This window comes from Schistocerca piceifrons, chromosome 1 (genome assembly GCF_021461385.2).
Source record: "Schistocerca piceifrons isolate TAMUIC-IGC-003096 chromosome 1, iqSchPice1.1, whole genome shotgun sequence".
NCBI classification, from domain to species: Eukaryota; Metazoa; Arthropoda; class Insecta; order Orthoptera; family Acrididae; genus Schistocerca; species Schistocerca piceifrons.
Window position 1 is genome coordinate 577,559,796 of NC_060138.1, and position 16,388 is coordinate 577,576,183.

The 16,388-nt window shown below is 37.8% G+C and overlaps 1 protein-coding gene across 4 annotated transcripts in view; it reads left to right on the forward strand.

Annotated features, from left to right (window-relative positions):
* Positions 1–16,388, forward strand: part of LOC124802186 (helicase domino) — a 436,722-nt gene that overhangs the window by 221,768 nt on the left and 198,566 nt on the right. For all 4 annotated transcript variants that reach the window (XM_047263133.1, XM_047263131.1, XM_047263130.1 and 1 more), the window contains 4 exons: positions 2,853–2,967; positions 3,144–3,260; positions 6,972–7,196; positions 10,340–10,564. In XM_047263133.1, the coding sequence (XP_047119089.1) occupies positions 2,853–2,967; positions 3,144–3,260; positions 6,972–7,196; positions 10,340–10,564 (682 nt within the window). The remainder of the gene's footprint in view (positions 1–2,852; positions 2,968–3,143; positions 3,261–6,971; positions 7,197–10,339; positions 10,565–16,388) is intronic.

Genomic DNA, 16,388 nt, shown 5'->3' on the forward strand with positions numbered 1-16,388 from the left:
TGCCCACCGACTAACTGTACTGCGATCGACAGTAGCATCTCCATACACCTTTTTCAACCTGTTGTGGATGTTTCCCACTGTCTCGTTTTCACAGCACAGGAATTCTATGACAGCACATTGCTTCTGACGAACGTCAAGTGTAGCAGCCATCTTGAAGACATGTTGTGATGGCACCACTCACGGGAACAGGTTGAATTAAGTTTGAAAACAAGCAGGAAGGTTGTATCTACACACTGTAAAACTTCCATACATGCAGAATGAAAACTGTATTTTTACAAAACTGGTGTGCATTTCTTTTGGAGTGACCCTCTTACTTCCCTTAGCAAAGAAAGGCCATAAATTCAACCTGCTGGAAGCCCTGGAAATGAAAAAACATCTTGCTCACAGTCTGGATCTAATCCTAAATGATCCCACACAGCTCAACACTTCCCCTCTCCTAAACTTTATATAATCATCTCTGTTATTTACTACTTCCCACACTGTCTGTTCCTACATATTCCCATTTTCCTGTATTCATTAAGTTCTTTTGTTTTATCGAAGTTGCCTATGTATTCCATATAGACTGTAGTTTCAGGCTTTCTTTTAACTGGTACTTGTATTACTGTCCATGTTTAACACCTCTTTAGTTGTCTCATCAAATATCGTTCATATTTTATTTGTTCATTTATTTAATGCAAACTGTTACATAGCCGCTGTTCTGAATATGATGTTAATGCTAAAATGCAGTACCACCACTCCTCAAAGATTGCATTTACTGTATGTTCCCTCAAGCGCCTCCATTTCCTTGCATTTATTTATTTCTGTTTATCTGATTTTCTTAAGTTCCTTATGTATTCTGTAGTTACATTAATAATTGTTTCTTCTTTTAATTGGTTTGTGTATCACTCTCCATGTTTTGTAACTCCTGATGTAGCCTTGTCAAGTACTAATTTTATATTATTTTATTAGTTTTGTTTATTAATAGAAACTGTTATGAAGGCATGCTGTTCCTATTTTGTGTTAAAGTTTTTCCTGTCTACTCCATTTTTATTTATTTACTGTTCAATTTTTTACTTTTTCATTGCATTACCACCACACTGTCAAAAATGTTACTTAACTGTATGTTTCTGCTTCAGTTTAGACGTGTTACTTCTCTTCCAATGTTGTTAGCAAACATTGTAACTTCTTTGGTAACAATACTCAGTAAATGTCTGAAGATGGCCTCGTAAGCTGAAAACCGGTTAACACAATAAAAGTAATATTGTAGAACAAAAGCAGACTGGTGCTTTTCATTTATTATACTGTTGTTTGACCATCGTGCAGAGTTCTATGGGGACAACATAGTAAGAAGCATCCCTAATGTAGAGAATCAACTGAAAGAGTCAAAAACAAAGAAGTCACCAGGGGTTGATGGAATCCCAGTTCAATTTTACACAGAGTTCTCTATGGCATTGGCCCCTTAGCTAGCAGTTATTGTGAATTCATCTCTCTCGCCAAGGGCAAAGTCCCAAGTGACTGAAAAAAAGTGCAGGTGACTCCTGTATATTAAAAGGGTAAAAGAACGGACCGACAAAATTACAAACCAATATTCTTAATATCAGTTTGCTGCAGAATTCTTGAAAATATTTTTTGAGTTCAAATATAATAAATTTCCTAGAGACCGTAAAGCTTATGTCCACGAATCAGCACGGTTTTAGAAAGCATCGTTCATGTGAAACTCAACTTTCCCTTTTCATACATGATACACTGTGAACTATCTGGGAGGCTCCATATTCCTAAATTTATGAAAAGCATTTGACACTGCAGACTGTTAATGAAGGTACGAGCATATGGAATAAGTTCCCAGGCATGTGAGCTGCTCAAAGACTTCTTTAGTAACAGAACCCAGTATGCTGTTTTCATGTAAAATGTTCATGAGAGACAAGGTTATTGTCAATAGTGCCCCAAGGAAGTGTAATAGGACCACTGTTATTTTCTGTACACATAAATGATTTGGCAGACAGGGTGGGCAGCAGTCTGCAATTGTTTACTGATGATACTGTGTTGCATGGGAAGGTGTCGAAGCTGAATGACTGTAGGAGGATACAAGTTGACTTGTGCAAAATCTCTAGTTGGTGTGATGAATGGCAGCTGACTTTAATGTGGAAAAATGTAAGTAATGTGGATGAGTAAGAAAAGCAAACCTATAATGTTTGGATACAGCGTTAGTAGTGTCCTGTTTGACACAGTCATGCCATTTAAATATCTGGGTGTAGTATTGCAAAGCAGTATGAAATGAAACAAGTATGTCAGGATTATGGTAGGGAAGGTGAGTGGTCGACTTGGGTTTATTGCGAGAATTTTCAGAGGAGACCGCATATAGGACTCTAGTCAGTTCTTGAGTACTGCTTCGGTGTTCAGTAGTTGGATTAAAGGAAGATGTTGAAGCAATTAAGAGGTGGGCTGCTAGATTTGTTACCGGTAGATTTGAACAACACATAAGTGTTACAGAGGTGCTCAAATGGGAACTCCTGGAGGGAAGGTGACACACTTCTTGAGGAACACTATAGAGATAATGTAGAGAACTGGCATTTGGAGCTGACTGCAGAAAGATTCTACTGCTGGCAACATACATTTTGTATAAGGACAATGGAGCCAAGATATGAGGAATTAGGGCTCGTACGGCAACTTACTGACTTGTTTTTCGCTCATTCTGTTCGCAAGTGGAACAGGAAGGTAAATGAGTATTGGTGCTACAGGGTACCCACCGCCATGCATTGTACAGTGGCTTGCATAGTATATATGTAGATGCAGATATAAATCTAGTTTTTACAGATTCCTTCTTCGATTTACATGTTTTGATAGTAGTAACCACTGTAATTACTAATTTCCAGGCTCGTTAGTGAAATGACTGTTGAAGAAAATATTCTGAAGAAGGCTAATCAGAAACGATTGTTGGGAGATCTTGCAATTGAAGGAGGAAACTTCACAACAGCATATTTTAAAAAAGTAGGTGACCAATGTACAGTGTATTAGTCATTCAGCTGATTATTACATATCAATGTGTGACTAATTTCATTTGTCTTTCCCTCTGTGTAGTTTGAATGGTTTCCTAAATGAGTTGATTTTTAAATTATATTTCCCGTTTTAATTGTGTGTAATATATTGATATTGTTTGTTTCCAGTCAACAATCCAGGATCTCTTTAATATTGATATCAATGAAGATGACCCATCAAGAAGAATGGCTGAAATTTTGGAAAAGGATAATGAAAAAGAGAAAAAGTCTAAGGATGAATCTCAGGTATGCTATACCTGTTGCAAGATAATAACTGATCAGTTCACCATGTAAATTAAATGTGTGTATTGTGCCTTGAGGAAAGTTAAGCTGAATGGTTAAACTGAATGGCCTCAGATTTGCCACTTACTAATATGCAAACGAAAGTGGAGTGTTTTGAGGAATTGAACATTTTATAACAGAGGTACAGTGTCTGTATCTTAGTTACATGGCAATACCCTTCAGATATACAGGCAAGTCCTAATGACTTCGTTATGTGGTCCCTGCTTAAGATACATCACCTTTTTAGGGAAGGGCTCAACTTTGATTTTGCGAAATCAGTATTTCTGAGAATTCTATTTTCTGGTAACTGTGATTTTTAGTTGTGATTTGTCACAGTTTAAAACCACAGTTTATGAATTCACAACTTGCATCCCTCTGGAACATTAAAATGTGGTTTCTGCTATCACTGTAGATGTTAACACTATGATTAGGTCACAAGCAGCAACTAACAGGCACTAGTAAGTTCATTTACTAACTGATATTTCTGGGCAGATGAGCTGTGTTAATGCAATGAAAATGGTATATTCTCCCACGTAAAGTGTGCTAACTGAGTATTTCAAGAGAGTGTCATTGAAGTCATTATGTGATCTGAAAGAGATGATGAATAATTGTGAAACATACTGTGAATGAATAATGAGAATTCCATTCTCCCCTTATTCAGGCTGTCCCATACCCAAAATTTTTTGACAAGCAGTTACTGACTAACACTTAAGAATGTATTTTAAAGTTGACATGCATGTGAGAAGTGTGGGAGGTACAGGTTTTCCGTTTAAAAACTGACACCAGGAATAGGTAAAGTGCAGTTTTTTGAATGTACACTCAGAAGTTTACCTGTGTATTGTGGAGCTGAAACAATATGCATTTTGTGAATAAACTATGTTAAAAATTTGGTAAAAGTTACGTAGTGGACTCCACTTCCATTTTTCATGGTTTCTGTAAAAACTGATCCACAATTCTAGTAAATGGGAAGGTGTTTCCTTCAAAAGAAAAAAAAAATGAAGTGAAATATTTCTCTGATTCTGCCAAAATGTAACTAGTGCTTGATGTTTTTGTATGGTTATGACAGCATAACATTTAAAAAAAAAGGAAAGAGAAAAAAACGATCATGTTGCCATATTGTTTCTTAAGTGGGTGGTGATATGATTCCCTATTGCCTTCTAATTTAGAGTAATATGTTTTCCTTTAATGGATTTTTAATTGACGTGATAGTATGAGGAAAGACAGATACCATGTACAGTGGTGTCATGTGTTGGTACATCCTCATTACTACACTTTCCTATATAGTAAATTCCTTTTTGGAAGTCCCAGTCCCAGTTGCAATATACACAGGTTAAAATCATTCATTTATACTTGCTCCCTCGTCGTTTATCGTTTTCAAATTGAGTTGTACAAGTACTGTTTGGCTGCTTCAGTATTTGTTGCCAACAGTTTCAGGTATTGTGGGAACAGGATGTTTGTGGCCTTCTGGTTAGGAAAAGTGCAGGGAGACTGTGCTGTCCAGTGCTGGCAACTTTTGCGTGTCATACAAATCATTCGCTACCGTAGAAATGACACAGAGAAATAGTTTGTATATGTTGGCAGTAGCTCCGATCACTTCTTATTTCTGTAGCAGTGGAACAATAAATCAACTACTTATTAGTGTGTAACTCTGTCATGTGTGTTCTTCGTTAGTGTTTAGCATTTGACTATCTCTCTCTCTCTCTCTCTCTCTCTCTCTCTCTCTCTCTCTCTCTCTCTCTCTCTTTTTTTCAAATAGTGTAGTGATACGTCGTGGACAAAAAGACAGTGTGACAAGATAAGAAAACTGGAACATTAATCAGAAAGTGGACAAAAATTCCTTCATTAAGCATGTTGATATTGAATGAAAACTGAATGTTTCTCCATCAACATTAACATTAAATACAGTAATGAGCAAATGAAAAATAATAGGACCAGCATGTTTGGAAGAAGTAGGTGACAAACAAAAATAAGTGCATGACAGTCACTCTCCAGAACTGGAAAAGGTGCTATTGAAGTAGATAAAACAAGCTCATGCCATGAATATTTCAATGGGTGGTACTGTGATTCGCACTAAAGCAATATATTTGGCACCAAAGTTGAGACACTCAGATTTCAAAACATCCAATAGTGGATCAAAAGATCCAAGAACTGAAATAATCTAACATATTAATGTGTTCAGGGTGACGCTGGAAGTGTTAAACATTGACACTGTTCAGTCATGGAAAAAGACTTTTCCATCATACAAAAATACTGTCCCAGTGATGTTTATAGTGCAGCTGAAACAGGCTTATTTGTTCAACTTCTGTCTAATGAAGCTCTTGAGTTCAGAGGAGAGAAATGCCACAGCACAAAATTTAGTAAAGATAGGCTAATTGTCTTATTATTTTGTAATGAAAAGTTGATGCCACTAATAACTGGAAAGGTAAAGAGCCCACAAGGCTTAAAAATGTGCAGACATTTCTATGTAAGTATACATCTAATTTGAAAACATGGGTAATGACAACTATATTTGGACAAATCTTGTGTGCAAGTTTGGGTGCTAGAAATAGAAATTTTGTTTATTGGTCGGTGTGAAGTATATCCCCAAAGACACATCGTATCAGTGTAATATAAATTTTTCTTCCCATCTGTATAAGTCACATTCAGCCACTCAACCAAGGCAGTATACATTGCCTGAAACAAAAATACAGGAACAGGCTGGACTGTCTTCGTACTGCAGTGAGAAAGGTAACAATCTTAGATGCTGTACATTTTGTAAGAAGTGCGTGGAATTCTGTGCATAAATCTGAAACTGCTTGAAGAAGGCTGCTTTCATCAGATGGTACTTATGGAAGACATCACACCAGAAAAAGAAGTAATTGCAGCTGAACAATGGCTGCAAAAATGGGGAAGGAAGGAAACACACAGTACCTTAGAATCACTGCATTTGTTGACAGTGACGAAGGTGTTGCCATCTGATAGTTCATGGCAGTTAATGAAGTCTTACACAACAAATGGCAGAGATACAAGAAGAAAGCGAAAATGAGGATGAACCAGAATCTTTGCCACTTCCTACACGTCCATAATGATTCCCTTCTTCAAATTTATCAAGGGTGTGGTGCCCCTCTAGAACTTAAAAAATTACATGTCCGATGTATTTTATTTAGCCAATTTCACCTTATTTAACACATTTTTGCTTCTTGCATACTAATGTGTAATTTTGAGAGTTTATGGGTGTTATATTCTGAACATGTTCTTGAAAAGGCACATTTTGATTTATAATTTATTTAGATTGCATGTCAGGCAGTGTGGCATTAAAAGATTGCATATTGCCAAATCCCAAAATTTGGTACCCTTAATTCTGAATTACCACCAACAAAAAAATCAAATCATCACCAAATGATGTAATTTTCAGTAGTACTTTTTCCCACTTACGACCTTCAAAATCTGTGGTTCCTTCAAAAATGTTTTTGGGAGATTCCGCCATAAAAACAGCATCAGGTCGCGAACAAGAAGGTGATGGGTGTAGTTCAGCGTCAGACTTGCATCATTTGTCAGACATTCACAGTGGCTATTTATCTACTTCATGTACTGTATTCCCTAACACTGTTGTCTATATTTTATCCATAACTTAGCATTTTATATAAATATATTTTAACATAAATGGTCATTACAGGTATGTTCTTTCTTTTACAGGCACCCACTGAAGAAAAGGCTGCTTTAGGTGCTCTAGAATCAGCTTTGGCTGCTGCAGAAGATGAATCTGATGTCCTTGCTGCAAGAACTGCCACAGCTGAGGCAGCTGCTGATCTTGCAGAATTTGATGAGTCTATTCCACTAGAGGAAGCAGAAGGAAATGCAGCTTCAGGAGAACAGGAAATTAGCAAGGCAGAACAAGAAGTCAGACAGTTAGAACAACAGGTAAATGTGCAAACAGAAAGGTTCACAACGTTTCTGGACATTCATACTTACTACTTTCTGTACTCCATTTTATACATTGGATGCCACATACTTGCAGTAAAATAGGAAATTCTCAGACTGTCTGCCCTGAATTCATTTTCTTCCTCACCCGCACAACACTCCGCACATCCACCTTAAACCTTTAAACCTAACAATCCTGGATGCCCCATTGCAGTTTGTTATTGTGCCCTGACTGACTGAATGAATTTCAGCCTTCATTGACCAATACCTACAACCAGTTGCCCAAAATCTAGCCTTCCACATCAGAGATACCAACTGCTTCCTCCTCTTACTCTACGTCATCTCCACACTTGTACCTCCTGGATCCCTCCTCATCATTATTGACATCACTTCTGTTTATGCCAACATGCCTCATGCCCATGGTCTTGGCCACTATTGAACACAACCTCTTCCAATGTCCTTTAGGCTCCAAACCTACTGCCTCATTCGTCATACACCGTCCTGACTTTTTCCAAAACTCTATAAGCACCTCATCTGGGTCAGGTTCATTGATAATTTCTTCATGATCTGGATGTAGGACCAAGACACACTATTGTCATTCCTTCACAACCGAAACAACTTCTCTCCCATCCGCTTCACTTGATCTACTTCAAAACAGCATCAGCATGCCACCTTCCTGGACATTAAGCTTCTCCTCTCCGATGGCTCCATCCACACCTGTGTCCACATTAAACCCACCAACCACCAACAGTACTTGCATTTTGATAGCTGCCCCTGCTCCTCCCCAAATAGTCCCTCCCATACAGCTTAGCCACCCAGGATGGCATAACTGCAGTGACAAGAATGGCCTTGCCCGGTATGCTGAAGGTCTCATAAAAGCCTTCACAGACAGGCACTACTCCCAGACCTAGTCTGCAAATAGATTTTTCATGCCATATCCCCACACACCCCCAGTTGTCCAAACACCCCAAGAACCAGTTACAGATGAGTACTGCCTTTGTCACCCATTCCATCCTGGACTGGAACAGCTGAACCACATCATTTGTCAGGGCTTTGATTATCTATCATTATGCCCTGATGTGAGGAACATCCTACTCAAGATCCTTCCCACCCCTCTTAAAGCAGTGTTCCCTACACAACACCTTGCCGCAGGGATCATCCCTGTGGAAGACCCAGATGCGAGGCCTGCGCAATCCACCCACCACGCACTTCCTGTTCCATCCCTGACACAGGCTTATTGTACCCAATCAGTGGCTGGGCCATGTGTGAAAACAGCCATGTCATATACCTACTCTACTGCAATCATTGCACAGCTTTTTATATTGGTAGGACTCCCAACTAGCTGTCGACCTGGATTAACAGCCACTGCCAAACTGTGGCCAAGAGCAAAGTGGCCATCTTGTAGCACAGCATGCAGCTGAGCATAACAGGCTTGGTTTCAATGGCTGCTTCACTACCTGAGCTATCAAGATCCTCCCCTCCACCAGTAGCTTTCTGAACTGCACAGATGGGAGTTATCCTTACAACACATTCTCCTCTCCTGGTACTATGTAATTATCTCAGCCTTGACCTATGGTAACCTACTGTTACCACATCCTCCATCCTACAGTTTCCACCCCCTCTGTCCTATCACCTCCTCCCAGTTAATGTCTCCTCATGCTCAGCATGTTTGACTCTCTGCTAACACATCCACTAATCTTTTCCCCATCTCCGTTCCTCTCTTTTCCCATTCCCCACCACCCATCCCCTTACTCTCCCACATCCTCCTGATGCTGCACCTGCTAGCCTTGTTATGCTGCCATTCAGTCCCAGTATGCTCCACCAGACAGTACTCTTCTCTCCCCCACCCGTACCCAGATATCTCTCCCCTTCCCAGCACCACTCCATATTGCTGCTTTCATTCAGTGCGAGAGTTGCATTCTGGCCGCAGTGGCCGGTGGTCGCAGTTTGTGTGTGTGTGTGTGTGTGTGTGTGTGTGTGTTTTATTTTTTCTTTTCTGAAGAAGGGTTTGGCCAAAAGCTCAATGTGTAACAGTCCGTTTGTTGTGCCTGTCTGCAATTTAATGTGTTGTCTTTACAGCAAGTAGCAACGTATCCTTTTCATTATATTGTTCATATTCCAATCCAGACATTCCATTGGTCTGACAAAAATCTTTGTCATAACTGTCTCAAATCTGTAATATGTAATGTATGATGTGTTAGCTGCCTCTTTATTTATTTGTAAACCCATATATATGGTGGAACAAATTGTTTGTTTCTAATTGAGAATGATATAATTTTTTCCACTATTAGAGTGTCTGAATTTTGTGTGTGTTTCATGAATTTCCTCATATTAATACATGTGTTAACTGTGTCCACAGATCATTCCATATCAAAATTTAACTTAAACCTTATGTGATACTGTTTCTTATGTAATATAATGTGATTCTTCTAAGCAAAGTTGGTTAGTGATAAAAGACTGGACTGATGATGAGAATGATAACATTTTCAGTTCAGGTGCAAGTATTCTAGTTTAAAATTCTTAATCAGGGCACATGTACTTTCCTGAAAATGCTTCTGTTAAAGTGATTACTTTGTAATAAAAATATATTAAAGGATAAAAGAAGTGGAGAAAAGAAAGGAAAATGAATGAATAAATTTTTATTTATGACAGCTGGGCAACAAAGGTGTATCACTATCCTCATGGTGACATTGATAGAAGTTACATTATGAATTAATTTTTATGAATTTATTTTTTCCAAAATGTGACACAATATCATAGTCGTTATATAAGTATTAAAAAAAAGTACATATTCCTTTAACTTTTGTGATTCTCAGGAAATTAGCTACCCTTACTTTTACTCTCATCAGGCTTCATTTGTTTAACCGTTCTTTGAAAACACTGTCCTCGTCACATTGTTAACTGATGTTAGTAGCACCATAACTCTTTCCATTATAATGAGAATGACTGTTATATCATTGCATTTTTGAATAGTAATAACCAATCTTTATGTATGATAGTGATAGTGTAAGTAGTGCCCAATTTTAAGCTATCTTAATGTATTAGTGTACAACAGGGCTTAATTATGTTAGCTATTTAGTTTTTCTCTTACACATTTCATTACATTTGTAACAATATTTAAGTAACTCATAAATAATTTTCAGCTTACTCCTGTGGAACGCTATGCAATGAGGTTTGTTGAGGAGACTGAAGCAGCATGGTCAGCAGAGCAATTGGCAGCAGCTGAGGCAGAAATTGAACAACAAAAGCGGGAATGGGAACTTGGAAGACTCCAGGCATTGAAGGAGGAAGAAGAGCGATGTGCACACCTTACTGAAGATGAAGAAGAACAACCACTCACATTTTCACGTGTGGCTGCTCATAACCAGGTTAATAACACAAGTTCTCACACAACAAAATTCAGAGGCAGTGGCTTAACGCGTGGGCGGAGGGGTAGGGGGGGGCGTATGTCTAGTCAAACGACTCGCGTGCGAAGTCGAGGTGGTGCAAGCCATTCTACAGACAGTGAAAGTGAGGTCACAATGGGATCTGAGACTACAACCTCATTTGCAGACCCTGACGGTTCAAGTGGTTCAGGTAGTGAAAATTCTGATCTGGAAGTGAAACATGTTGCAAAATCGTATGCCAACAATCATCGTGTTTCAAATAATGAAAGTCCTAGGACTCGTTCTAGGGGATCTGTTAGCATTAATCTTTGGACTTTAGATGTGAGTCCTATCTTACCAGGAGTTAAACCTGTAGGTGGTGTTCCTGGTCAGAATGGTATTGCATCAAAACGGGGTAGGAAAAGAGCATCTTTTGGACCACATAGCATTATTCGTGGAGGCCGTAATTCGGGCCCTGGCAGGCCACCTGCAGCACATAACCAAATAAATAGTGGACAAAATGTGCCTCTCAGTGCATCATCGCCAATTACCCCCTATGCAAATCCAAATCTTGTGATAAGGACGCGGCGTGCCTCAACCACGCCTTCAAATATGCCTGCCCCCACTAGTCTTAATGAATCTATAAATGCAGTACTATCTCGGAAAGGAATAAGACAAGGGCGTATTCCACGCAGATCTGAAAACAGTGTTGATGGAAATGGTCCTGTGACCTGAGTTACATGCAACACTCCAATAAAAAATTAAAAGATATATATTTTAAGCTGCCTGGAGGCACTTTAATAATTTGGCAAGAGCTGTGTGACTTGGAGCCTTAGTGGCTCAGTCTATCTTGCAAGTAACACATAGTTTCTTTGTAATTTGTACATACATTTCCAGAGCTCTTTTAGTCTTATATAGTTTTTTATATTTTAATTTCAGGCAGTGAATCAATTTGTATGTTTGCGATGAAATGGCACAACCTGTTTGAAACATGTTTGTGGTCTGATTGCAAGTTCATATTTAAGATGTCATGTTATGTAATTGTGTTTATACGTGCAATGTACAAATGGACTGTGAGAAGTAGTATGGTGCCATGTGGTAAAAACATGTGCTTCATATGAGAACTATAATTGTGACATGTTGTCACTTGTATTGAAGAAAGTGTAAAAGATTAGTGTGAAGAAAGGAAATAAATTAAATTTTCTTTCCTTGCTATTTCCTGTGTTTTACTTATTTCCTGGTACGTTTCCAAGTGGATACAAAGGTTGAGCTTGTTTTGGTGTCAAAAAATTGCTCGATGTGCTTGTTTGTATTGTGAAGTCTGTCAAAATTAGTTTGGTATGGCACAGGCCTGTCATTGAGTAGGCAAATTTTGAAGAGTAATCTTACGTAACATGTTGCAGTGATAGGCCCTGTTTCGTGCAGACTGAAATGGCCCTATTTTTATTTATTTACTGTGGCACCAAAACTCTGCCTTTGCCATTCCAAACTTGGAGATGATCCAAGATATAAGCATGCACAGCGAGCAAGGAGAGGAAAGTGTGATAGCTCTTCAGTGAAGCCATTTAGTTGCTTGAATTAGAACAATCAGATTGTCAAGTCTCACATAACACATCAGAAAACATTGGTGAAGATTGAGTGAGTGTTTTAGTAATGACATGTAATGCAGTACTGCAATTTTGCCAAATAATATATTCTGTTTCATAGCCCGTTTTGTGTAAGTCAGGCTTCATTCGTACCATGTTTTGTGAGACCAGTGACATTTATCATCAGATTTTATTTTAATTACACTGAAACACAATATTAGAGACTCATGTCCTGATGTTGCACAGATTAATTAATAACACACATTTTGAGACAGTACCACGCATTACATGTTAACTGAACTATTAATTCTCTGGGAAGTTGGTCAAGTTCTTTTTCAGTAATCTTTCATAAGTTTGTCTCAGGGCATATTTCTTCATTGGGTTTTTGAAGTGATAGAAGGGAAACCAGGCTGTATACTTAAGAGTTGAATGATTCATAATGCCATATATAACTTGTCAAATGTATACTTCGAGCTGAATGATTCGTAGTGCCATATATAACTTGTCAAAAAAGAAACAGTCTGAGCTTCCATTGTATGAACATGAATGAACAATTCAATTGAGCCTGATAGACAGATCAATAAAACACCAGTAGTCTGTTCATAAATCTACTTTGTCAGGTATATGTTTAAAAAAATTGTAAAGTTCGTTATCACACAATGATAGCTGGTAGCAGAAAAATATGGCACAGGGTAACAAAAGGAGGAGAAAATGGGAAGCATATATATACTGAAATGGACGTAGACTAAATGAATGGTCATGTTGCTGCTAGTGGAGTGGGAGTGTCGCATTTTTATAAAAATCCGTTTGTATACTGTCAGTTACATGACGCTAAGATCTTTACATGTATTGGGAGGAAAATTTTTGGTTTTGTAGTACACAAAATTAAAATCAAAGTTTAGGTCTTGAGTCATGCAGTGAAAGTTTTGTAATTTGGTAATTGCTTTAGCTTCTATACTGTGTACAAAATTACATTACATTGGCCAAAATTGATTGTTTTCATTGTTAGTTTTATAAAGTGCTAGTTTTCTGTGATAAAGATATGGCCTCAACAAAAATTGCTGTGGGGTGAAAAGCTGTCATCTTCGAACTGTTTGGACACTCAGGTTAGCACAAACAGTAGCAAAGATCTGATCAAAAAATGGATGAATTTCGAATTACACGTGACACCATCCATTGCACATTGAAAAATAAGACCAGACTGTAAATAAGAGTAAACTACTTATAAGCTCAAGATGTTACTCCAGAACATGCCACATAAGAAATGGAACATGTGACAAGAGTTAGAAGTAGAACCAGTTCAATGTAGAATAATTAAATACAGCAATACCTAATATTAAATCATACAGAGGATGGATAACCAAGACTTAAATTGCTTTAGCATACAAACTGGCAGATAGAAAAAATGTAGGAAAAATCTAAGATGATGTGGGTAGGTACCGTATTTACTTGAGCATAAAACGACCCCCTTTTTCTAAGGTGCTCCTTGAAAAACACATAATTTTAACATATTCCAGCTAATGAAAATTACAAACTTATACTGACTTGAGATATCTGCTTAAAAAGTTAATATTACATTTATCCTGAAATTAGGCCGTTTATTTATTGTCTACATTTTAATATACAGTAAGTAATAAAATAAACAAAAAGAAATTGTTTACATTAATTTTTATATTTACTGCCTTCTTTGTGTGCTTAGCCTGTCATCTGCAGTATCACTATTTTCAACCATCATCGTTGTCATCCTAAAGGGATAGCTGTAAAGCTTGTATCTTCATCGCCACAAATATTTTGTTATTTCTTCAGAATATGTTCCACTTTCTGAGGCTGTGGCTACGGTGGGACATGAGAACACACACATCGTATTTCGCTTCTGGACTGCCGTGGGAATTTTACAATGTCTGTTCCTTCCAAAAATATTGTCTGCCTGCTGCTCTCTCATTGACGTCAAATTCCATTGCGAACTGTGTGTACCATGACTGTATTATTGTCAATATATTTTGGTTAAATGGCAGCATTGATCATAAATATTGAAATCCTTTATTTTACTGATTGATTTCAGTCACTGTGTGACTATCTTCAGTTCACTGGCTGTGTAGGACCAGCAGCCAACCGTCATACAGCACGGTGGGCTTTGACAATATAGTTGAACGAAATACAGAATTACGCCACTGGTCCCAGGGTCTAGACTTTTAGCAAAACTGTATGCTGTTGTTGAGTATTTGTCCAATTTTGAAGTCATTTCGATTCCTAGTACAAATAGACTCTGGCACAAACTGCAGTTTAAACATGGTAGACATTCATAAAAAGCCAAAGTATGTAGTATAGTTTCCCATGGTTAACAACATGATGAAACGTATTGGCTACTCACCACTCCCCAATCCACAGTCATTGTAGTTCTCAGCCAAACTGGTGTCACTGCCCCCTTTCAACCCTTCCATAGTTCTGTGCTTGAGCAAAAGTGAAACATGGATGGCAATATCTTCTAGAGTACAGGTCATATATAACTACAGCAATTAATACATAAATAAAAGATTGCAGTCATGATTCAGTGCAATTCTGGAACTTCTGCTTGTCCTGCGATCTACTGATCTCTGTTGACATTATCTCCACAAAGGGTTTTTCGGCTGTAATTTGTTCTTGTGATAACAATTACAGTCAATTTAATATGATATATTTTGTTTGTTAGACATTTAGTTCTAGATTAATTTTCATTCTCATTTCACCTTAATGTCACCATCTTTCTCTACAGCTGATGATGTTTTATTATAATGCGCAAACAGCGACTGAATTTATCATTTTCAACCCACTTGTTAAATCATTACAGTTTCTCATAACCAAATAGAATTTTGATTTGCGTTCAGAATCAAATAATGGTTTGTGAAGGACAAGATTTTTGCCTTTGAATATTACCTTTATTTCAAAAGCAGCGTAAATGTACGGTATATATAAGATATCCATGCATGCGTGAGAACTTTTTTTGCAAACCTGTTCAAATACAGCAAAAGTTTGTAAGTTGACAGAATTTAATGCTGTTTCCTCCTGTGTTTCACAAAATTGTGAACTTTTAAGCAGAGCATTATATTGTTGTAGTGACTGGTTCACAGTTTCTTGCGTAAGCCCTAGTGCTGCAAGTCAAATGTCACATGTTTGTTCAAACAGAGTCAATACTGTATTGAGTCCTTTGGCATATAGGGAAATCTCAAACCCGTTCAAATGAAAGTATGTTTACTAAGCCCTACCCTTTGAAATTCTTCAAAATAAGTTTGATAAACCTCAATAGCCAAACTCCATTTGTATAAATGTAAGACGACCCCTATATCGGTCTATTAAACAATATAAAATCATTGACCTGAGCAGCAATAGTTAAATCTGCAAAAATAAAACCACCCAAATTTTTCAAATAACAAATTTTGGAAAAAAAAGTCGTCATATAACTGGATATATGTGGTAACTGGAGAGTGTGGAACAGTCTTAAAGCCTAATCCATTTAGTGATGTGCAGAAGAAGAAGAAGGCAATGCCATTAGGTTTTGTAAACTAATTGATTCATTCACACAAGATGTTTCATCAGTCACCCCTTATGGAGAGCCTTCAGGGACCTAGACTACTCAAGTTATTCATTAACAGACTGAAGTAGCCACTGCATGCTACTTCTGCAAAGTACTCCGACAGCTGGTTACAACTAACGCTACCTACATATAGTGTTAATTAGAGTAGCTACTCCTAGGACACTTCATTGTGGAAAGAGTGTAAGTAACAGCTCATTAAGTAGTTGAGAGGGTAACGGAAACCTAAACTAGATTGAAACTGTTACTAAACTTTAACATAATGTCTTTCAGCAGAAGTAAGAGACTAAAAGAACACATGCACAACTAAACTGACCTGACTCTGCAGCCTGCCCAAGTTGCAGGGGGGGGGGGGGGGGGGGGGGAGTGTGTGTTTGCAAGTGGTGCAAGAATTTACCTATTTTATATGTCAGCTGAATGCCTCAGTTATAATGATGAGTGGTTGCCTTTCCTCTGTCATTTGGAATGCACACAGCACTTCTTCATTATCATATTAAATGAAGAGGATATGTATATTAGGAGAAAAGTAGTCACATTGGAAAAAATCACTGCTATTTTCTCTTATACTACCAAGCTGCTGTTTTATCTGTTACTTCATACTAAGCATTTGTGTCATTTCACTGATTACCAAGAACGCTATCAGCTGTCTATTAATAGAAGTTAAAACTTGTTA